The following is a 9620-nucleotide window of genomic DNA, read 5'->3' on the forward strand; positions in this document are numbered from 1 at the left end:
CTTCTATAGCTGTCTTTTTTTATTTTCTTTCCGTGTCCTCTAGTATTTCTGTCATCCCATTTTATCAGATTCTCTCTGTCAGTAATTTCTATGCCTTTCATGATTCTGTAAATAGCTATCAAATCTCCTCTCTCTCTTCTTTGCTCTAGTGTCTGTAGTTCAAGTTTTTCTAGTCTCTCTTCATATGATAGTTTTGAGAGTGTTGGTGCCAATTTTGTAATTGCTCTTTGTATTCTTTCAAGTTTTTTTATACATTTTTTTTGTACTTGGTAACCATATCGTTGCTGCATATTCCAATCTTGGTCTTATCAGGGTGATTAGGATTTTCTTCACCATTTCTTCATCCAGGTATGTAAATGCAACTTTGATTGTTCTTATTAGATTATAAGTTTCTCCAAAAGTCTTATTTATATGTTTCTCAGGTGACATATTATTCATAACAATGACTCCTAGGTCCTTCTCATTTTCTACTTTTTTTATTCCTTCTTCTCCCAATTTATATGCTCCTGTTATTCTGTTTTTGCTTTTTCCAAATTCCATTATACTACACTTTTTTGTATTGAACTCCATCTCCCACTTCCTACTCCATTCTTGTACTTTATTTAGATCTCTCTGTAGTGATTCACAATCTTCTTCAGTTTTCACTCTTTTCAGTAGTTTTGCATCATCTGCAAAGAAGCTCATATAGCTTTCAATTCCTTCATCCATATCATTAATATATATAGCAAACATTATTGGGGCCAGAACTGTTCCCTGCGGAACACCGCTTATTACTTCATCCCATTTTGAGTGCTGGTTTCTTATCACTACTCTCATTTTTCTTTCTTGCAAAAAGTCCTCCATCCAATTTAGTAGTTTGCCCTGTATTCCTCCTTCAGTTTCTAATTTCTTAAGCAACTTCTTATGTGGTACTTTGTCAAAAGCTTTCTTTAGATCTAAAAATGCACAGTCCGCCCATCCATCTCTTTCTTGTATTATATCTATTAGCCTTGAATAGAAACATATTAAATTGGTGACGCATGATCGTCCTTGTCTGAATCCAAATTGCCTTGGATTAAACACTTTGTTTTTTTTTCTAAATATTTTACCCATCTACTTTTGATAATTCTTTCACAAATTTTTGGTATTGTACTTGTTAGAGAGACTGCTCTATAGTTGGTAAGTTCTTCTTTATTTCCTCCTATATTTGCTTTTTTCCAATCTTCTGGAACTTTTCCTTCTTTCAAGGAACTATTTAGTATGCTATGTATTTTGTCTGCCAGTTCATTCCTGCAATCTTTCAGTATCCAGTTTGCTATTTCATCTGGTCCATGCGATTTTCTGACATCAAGATTACTCAAGTGTGTTAATATTTCATTTTTTGTTACTTCTATTTCTTCCATAGGGGGGACTTTCTCTTTCCATTCGTTCTCCCTTGTAAACACTGATTTAAAATGTTTGTTCATAATTTCCGCCATTTGCATTTCCTCAGTGTATTCAACTCCCTCCTGTCTTAATTTCTCCAAGTCTTGTTTGTTTTTCAGTTTATTGTTTACAAATCTGTAGAATAGTTTTGGTTGATCTTTACACTTTTGTATGATATCTTTTTCATATTTTCTCTTTTCCTCTCTGCACATTTGTACATATTCATTTCTATAACAGGTATATATTTTCCATTTTTCAGGTCTTCTGTCTTTTTTCCATCTGGTCCAGGCTTTGTCTCTTTTGTCTTTTAACTCCCTACAGCTTTTGTTGTACCAGCATTTTACATATTCTTTTTCTTGTTTTGTCTTGGGACATACTTTTCCACTCCTTTTTTGTAAATTTTTGTCAAAATATTCCATTTCTCTTCTACTGTTGTTTCTTCTTTGTATATTTCTTCCCAGTTTACCTTTTGAAAGAATTCTCTTATTTTATCAAAGTTTGTTTTTTCATACATCATTCTTCCTTTTCTATATTGTTCATTTCTTTTCATATATTTTTCTTCATTAAGTTCCAGTTCAATCAATATGTGGTCACTTTTACTTATTGGTGTTTTATATTCAATTTTGTCCACTATTCTAGGTTCGGATGTAATTACTAGGTCTAGTCTCGATGGCTCTTCTTCATTTCTATACCTAGTGTTCTCCTGTATCCATTGTGTCATTGTATGGTCAGTACCCATCTCAAGTAGAGCGTTTCCCCATGAGCCGTCTCCACCCTTTACTGTCATTTCTTCCCAGCAAATTTCTTTGCAATTAAAGTCGCCCATCATAACTATTTTTCCTCCCTCTTCCATTATCTTGTTTAATGTTATCTTTGTGTCCTCTAACATACTTTTATGTTCACTCTCTTCCCATGAGGCTGTTTTTGGGGGCACATAATTTATCACAAACTTTCTGTTCTTCTTATCTCTGTCTTCTACTTCCATCATTATCATCTCTACTGTATTCTTTCCATATATGACACACTTCACGTTTATATCCTTCTTAGTCAGGAACATAACTCCACCCCCTTCCTTTTTCACTCTGTTTCTAATCCAATAATTATATGCATCATGTCCTACACTGTTGGGTGGTAGTGGACCTTTTAATTTTGTTTCTACAATTCCCATTATGTCTGGTTCTTTTTCTTTCAAATAATCATTCAGCTCATTCAATCCTGTTATTAATCCATCTATATTTGTGTAAGACACTCTTAGTTTTCTGCCACTTCCATTGTGTTCTCTGTTTCCCTTTTGTTTTTCTCTTGTATGTCGACTTTCTTTAGTTTCATATTCACTACTCTCCAATAGAATCTCTCTTTTTCTGACTCCGTTCTTATCTCATTTTTTTCCTTTGCTTCAAGTCTTTTCTGTTTTTCTTCCTCTCTTTCCTCTTTATTCATTTCCCTTTTTATCCATACCTTTTTATATTGTTCACTTGTTGCTAGTTTCCCTGTTTTGGATAAGATATTCTCAGCCGTAGTTTGTGACCTGAATTTAATCTTAATTGGTCTGGTCTTGTCTGTACTATATTTCCCGAGCCTGAATTTCTCTTCGATTTGTTTCATTATTTCTGGTTCATCTTCCTGAACTAATTCTAGTAAATTTCTTACTTTTTCATTTTCCTCTTTGATTCTTGTGGTTCTATCTGGGTTATGTTTCTCTTCCATTCCTAATATAATTATACATTTCTTTTTGTCTGCTAAATCTCTTACTATATTCTCCTTCTGTCTCATCACTTTAATAACTGAGTTTTCAGTTTGTTCATTCATTTGCTGTCTGATTATGTCAGTGAATGCAACTTTGCTATTTTCTTGAATTTTTTTTCCAACCCTCCTTGTTCTCCTTATTATTCTCCTTTAAGACTTTGTTCTCATCTTTTACTTCTTTTAACTGTTTTTTTAATTCTTCAATCTCCTTAGTTAAGTTTTTGTTCGCCTTCTCTAGTTCTTCCAATTTTCCAACTCTCCGTATAATATTGTTAACATGACCGAACCTACGCTCCAAGTCCTCGATCATCTTATCGACCTTCTCTTCTAGTCTTGTCAGTCGGGGGGGGGGGTGTTGTGTCCCCCCCACCCTCTTTAAATCCCTGGAAAATATTCTCATCACTTTCTACTGTATTGCTCTTATCTATACTTCTAATCTTTACATTTTTATTAGACATTTCATCGTCGTCGGGGGGTCGTTTGTTTACCTTTCGCCTGTCTGCCTGGAGGCACTTCTCTTTGCGTTGGGATCCACAAAACTTCAATTTTCTTCAGAACGTCTTCTAAGCCGTCCATTCGTTGAAGTGTGTGTGTGTGTGTGTGTGTGTGTGTGTGTGTGTGTGTGTGTGTGTGTGTGTGTGTGTGTGTGTGTGTGTGTGTGTGTGTGTGTGTGTGTGTGTGTGTGTGTGTGTGTGTGTGTGTGTGTGTGTGTGTGTGTGTGTGTGTGTGTGTGTGTGTGTGTGTGTGTGTGTGTGTGTGTGTGTGTGTGTGTATTTATATACTTGTATTTTACGGGAAGGGGAGATATCGTCGTATGTGTTTATATGTGTACACGTTCACGTCAAGGATGTGTCTAACTATCGCTACATAGAATTTAATAATTACCTCAGAACTTCTATTCGTTAGTCCTAGCAATGAAACCTAATGCACTGTTAGCTTTATTTCTGGCACTAATGCACTGCTTCCTGGTTTTAAGGTCCGGACTCTCTAGAACTCCCAAGTCTCTCTCGCACTCAGTTTTCTCTAAAAACGTGTTATCTAAGCTGTATCTATTTTCGGGGTTGTGTAGCCCTACGTTTCACCGACCATGTTAACAATTTATTAGGATCATCCTGCAGAATCTCTGCGTCGTCTCCTGACCTAATTAGGTGTTCTATTTTAGTGTCGTCCGCAAACTTACTAACATCATTGTTTATCCCATCGTCTAAGTCGTTTATGTACACAATGAACAACAAGGGACCCAAAACCGAGCCCTGGGGGACCCAGCTAGTAACATTGCCCCACCTAGATTTTATTCCATTTATGGTGACCAGCTGTTTTCTGTTACTAATCCAAGCTCTAATCCATTCTAACACTTATCCTCCTATGCCATGGCCTTTGATTTTATTTAGTAGTCTCGAACGCTTTGCAAAAGTCAAGGTAAACAACATCGTAATTATCATTGTTGTCTGACGCCTTATATACTTTAGTGTAAAAGGATAGAAGACTAGTCACACATGACTTACCCTTGGAGAAACCATGCTGTGAATCACGAATTGAATTATGTCCTTCGATGTGTTCTCTGAGTCTATTTACTATTATTGATTCAAGCATTTTTCCTATAACCGATGTTAAACTGATTGTCCTGTAATTGCATATAGACGATCTATCTCCCTTCTTAAAAACAGAAACAACGTTTGCCTGCCTCCAAGCAGTTGGCACAAAACCAGTGTCTACCGATTTATGGAATATTTCAGTCAACTGGTCGCAGATTTAAAATTTACACTCCTTAAGCATTCTTGGAATAATTTCGTCTGAACACGGAGATTTTGTAGCTTTAAGTCTTTCAATCTGCTTGACTACTTCTTCTTTACTAATGCTGATATTAGACAGACTACTTTCTTCATCCCCTCCGAAAATCGGATCGCAGTTAGGTACTTTATCTAGCCTCTCATTAGTAAACACCGATAGAAAATAATTGTTAAACTCCTCACTCCTTTTTTCCTCCGATTCTATCATGACATTTTCATAGCTTTTAATTGGTCCTATTTTTTTTTTCCTTATTTTTTGTTCTACAGAGGTGAAAGAAACCCTTTGGAATGGATTTTGCTTGACTGACAACCTTGATTTCATAATTACGTTTCGCTGTACGTGTATTCCTTTTAACTAGCTTTGCCATTTCGTTATATCTTGATCTAAGGTGTGCTTTCCCGTTTTTTTATTTTTACGTAAAGTCCTCTTGTTATAACGATCTCATGTTTCAATCTATCCGTCATCCATTTAGGAGTATTACTATTTTTCCGTATTGACTTTAGGGGGATAAATATGTTCAGTTAGATTGCTATACATTTCTTCCAAATCGCTGACCTGATTGTTGAGCCCTCGCCCCCAAATGACCTGACCCAATGTATGCATATTACCCTCCGTGACCCGACCCCTAGTGCTGATCTGACCTCCAGTCACGGACCGAGACTCGACAATGTTCAAAACGTCTGCATGAACATTTCGTATTCAATTTCAAATAGGTTTTTATAGTGTCAAAGTTTGCTTTCCTGAAGTCTGGTACTTGAACGTTATTCGTACTTTTTAATTTTTCCCAAATAATATTAAATCTTATATCTTGATGATTGCTAGAGCCTAGACTATTACGTTGCTAATTTAGTGTTCATTATTAGTTAAATTTAAGTCCAGAATATTTTGTCCCCTCGTAGGATCGGTAATCACTTGTTTTAGGAAATTATCCAGCAGCACATCTAGGAATTTCTTCACTTCATGATCTACTATTAAAGTTTTACAGTCAATGTTTCTATAATTAAAATCTCCCATGATCACAATGTTTTTGTACTGGGACGCTCTGTGAATTTCATGAATCAGGGGATCAGTCTGCTCATTGCTGAGGTTAGGAGGTCTGTACAAGACGCCAATAACTTTCTTATTCTTGCCTATAATCTCTACCCAAATAAATTCCATACAGTCCTCTTCCTTAATCGAATTATTGATTATACAGTTTAATGTATTTTTAACGAAAAGTGCTACACCTCCCCCATTCATGCCAACTCTATCCTTGTAAAAAAAAATATATATATATATATATATATATATCCTTCTATTTTGATTTCCGGAAGGAAATGTTTATCAGCCATGTTGATCCAGGATTCAGTAATAGCTATAATATCGAAATTCTCTACGCATGCTTTACCTCGTAGCAAATAAATTTTGTTAATTATGCTCCTGCTATTTGTATAGTAAACTTTAAGTTTATTTTCCCTTCACCTGCTTTGGTGATTCTTTTCACAGTCCCTCTCTAGGTTGCTTCAATTGTCTAAACTATATTCCGATACTCCCCCCCCCCTACTCCCACGTAATCTACCTGAAAAAAACATGTAGTATGCCTACTTCCCGCTCAAGGGATTCATTATATTATTATTATTTTATTTTTTTTATAAATATTACCATCGTCGTCGCTGAAAAAAAAAATTACATAAGATTCACCCCAGAAAGGTTAATAAAGAAAGGAAGGATGGAAGGAAGAAACATTGGCAATAAGATTACTTGACCCATCCATGATCAATTTGAAATTAAGATGTTTTTCATCTCGCAATAATAAATGTTAACCCGTAACATATCCGATGATGATTGTTTGTTATTTATAGATTTTTTACTTATTCTTTCTTTGATACCCTTCAATCAAAGGCATTTATTGTAGTAAATTTATCAGTCAAAATAATCGCTTAATTTATTTTAAGTTTCCCCTTGACTATTGTTTCTTACTCAAAAATAATTCAAATGTATAAATTCTGCGCGATTTGCGATCTACGACATCTTAAGATTAGGCACTGCAATTTCTATTCTATAACTAAGCGGCCATTTCGAAATCGCGCAAGGGTAAATGATGAACGCTCCCTGAGCTGACACCATCCGTAAATCGCGTTGCAAAATCTTAAAATTGTCTAGATTGTCAAATCACGTGGATAGTATGTATATATATATATATATGTATATATATATATATATATATATGTATATATATATATATATATATATATATGTATGTATGTATGTATGTATGTATGTATGTATATATGTATATATATCCGATAATTTTATGACAGTCACATGGAGGATTCGAACCCACTGCTATCGGCTACCCGTAGGATACCTTCTTAGAACCTTAGCCCACTACACCAGCAGACACTTAAAAGCCTTGAAACCTGGAATCGAACTGATTCCCGAGGATAGGAAAGATCACTAATCTGCGACCCCAATTCCTGTTTTACACAAGACCCAAGTGCACCAGTTAGCAAGGAGTAAGGATCGAAACAAATCCCTTTCACTCTTTTCGCCATTGTAACTATGAGAGAAATTCCCTAGTACCAGCGACACCAATCCGATAATTTTATGACAGTCGCATGCAGGATTTGGACCCAATGCTATCGGCCACCCGTAAGATACCTTCACAGAACCTTAGCCCACTACACCAGCAGACACCAGACACCAGACACCAGACACCAGAGGATAGGAAAGATCACTAATCTGCGACCCCAATTCCTGTTTTAAACAAGGCCCAAGTGCACCAATTGGCAAGGGGTAAGGATCGGGACAAATCCCTTTCACGATTTTTGGGTCGCAGATTAGTGATCTTTCCTATCCTCGGGAATCAGTTCGATTCCAGGTTTCAAGGCTTTTAAGTGTCTGTTGGTGTACTGTAGATGTTAAAAAAAAAAAAGTGCGGCAAGATCCTGACAAGGCAATGCGGATCTAGTTGATAAAGATGGGCATAGGAGTGGCGACTATGATAAAAGCGTTGAACGAGGATCTCTGCTACTCCTCATACAAGAGGCGCAAGGGTCAACTACTCACCAACAAGGCCCAAGAGAACCGCCTTACGAAAGCCAAGAAACTCCTCAACAAGGTCAAATAAACAGTCGAGTCGGGAATGCTCTTGTTCTTCTCAGGCGAGAATTTCTGCCAGGACTAGTTGCACAACGCGCAGAACAACAGGTGGCTAGCCTACAGACCGCACGAAGTCCTGCACTTCATGAAGACCAATTTCCCTCAAATTGTGTTTGTCTTTGGGTGTGTTTCCAGGAAAGGCCACATCATGCCGCCCCACATCCTTGAAGAGGGACTCAAACTTACTTCAGATGGCTATATTGAGTTGCTGTCCACTGTAGTCAAGAGGTGGGTGGAAAGGGTGGATGCGGGAAGACCATACGCGTGGCAGCAGGACTCAGTTCCGTATTAGACTCCGGGAAAACCCAGAGGTGGTTGTCTGAGAACTTCTACGACTTCACCAGTCCCAACATCTGGGGCCCCAACTCCCATGATTTCAACCCTATGGACTATCACGTGTAGGGCGCAGTTGAAAAAAACAACAACTGTACCGCCCGCAAAAGCAATGATGGGCTGAATGCCGGTATCACACTGGTGTTCAGGCATCTCTCGAAGGACAAAGATAAGGCTTCGTGCTACAGGTTCAGGCTTCGCCTGGAAACAGTGCCAGAGCCCCAGCTGTCCTTCGCAAAAGGTCCTCTAAGACATGCACTTTCAATTTTGAGAATACATCAACTTTTGGCCAAAATATGTTTTGTTTTTTTCAATATCGAAAGTGTCAAATTTATCCCGAACACTATATATATATATATATATATATATATATATATATATATATATATATATATATATATATATACATATATATATATTAATGTATATATAATATGTATATATACGTACATCTATATAAATATATACAAATATATATATAGATATATATATAATACATATATATGTATATATATGTATATATATACATATATATACATATATATGTAGATATACATACATATATATATACTGTGTATATATATATATATGTAAATAAACATATATATATATATATATATATTTATATATATATGTATGTATATATATATATATATATATATGTTTATCGGCTGAAAGAAACCTGCACAGCGAAGCTATAGCGATAATCCCATACCACACTCCTGGTCATATGGCCATTTCCCGAAGGTTGAGTGTGGTTTGAATTTTCCGCCAAAATCATCGGAAATTTAAAATTCCCGGCTCTGTGCAGGCATGCGCATTGTCGACCCCACCTCCCCCTCCCTATCCCCTCCCTTCTTACCCGGCTAGCTCGAGCCGGGCGTCGCGTCACTTAGATCGCGGAAACGGAACGGAGTGGTTAACTCGCTGCCCACATGGGAGCAGGCGGTCCCGTTTCCTGCTGGTTAATCGTCTGTTAGTTTTATCGCTTTCCGCTTGGCTGCTGGTTTGTCCCATTCTTCGACTTTGATTTTATACGAGCACAATCCGTCCCCGTCTTCGAGCCGTCCCTGGTAAACAACCCGGGTCCTCTCGGAGGACAGGGGACGTGTCTTATGGTACGGAGTGTGGCGTCCCCCAGGGTCATCAGGCCTCTCGGCAGCGCCATACCTCCGACCATCATCGGTCCTCTATTGCCTCACGGT

At 37.2% G+C, this 9620-nt stretch overlaps 1 protein-coding gene across 1 annotated transcript in view; it reads left to right on the forward strand.

Moving 5' to 3' along the window:
* Positions 1-8539: 8539 nt before the first annotated feature.
* The window catches only part of LOC143036151 (uncharacterized), an 8939-nt gene continuing 7858 nt past the window's right edge, over positions 8540-9620 (forward strand). The window contains exon 1 of the mRNA XM_076203399.1: positions 8540-8656. Coding sequence (XP_076059514.1) covers positions 8540-8656 — 117 coding nt within the window. The remainder of the gene's footprint in view (positions 8657-9620) is intronic.

This window comes from Oratosquilla oratoria, chromosome 20 (genome assembly GCF_046742065.1).
Source record: "Oratosquilla oratoria isolate Oo_2021 chromosome 20, ASM4674206v1, whole genome shotgun sequence".
Lineage (NCBI taxonomy): Eukaryota > Metazoa > Arthropoda > Malacostraca > Stomatopoda > Squillidae > Oratosquilla > Oratosquilla oratoria.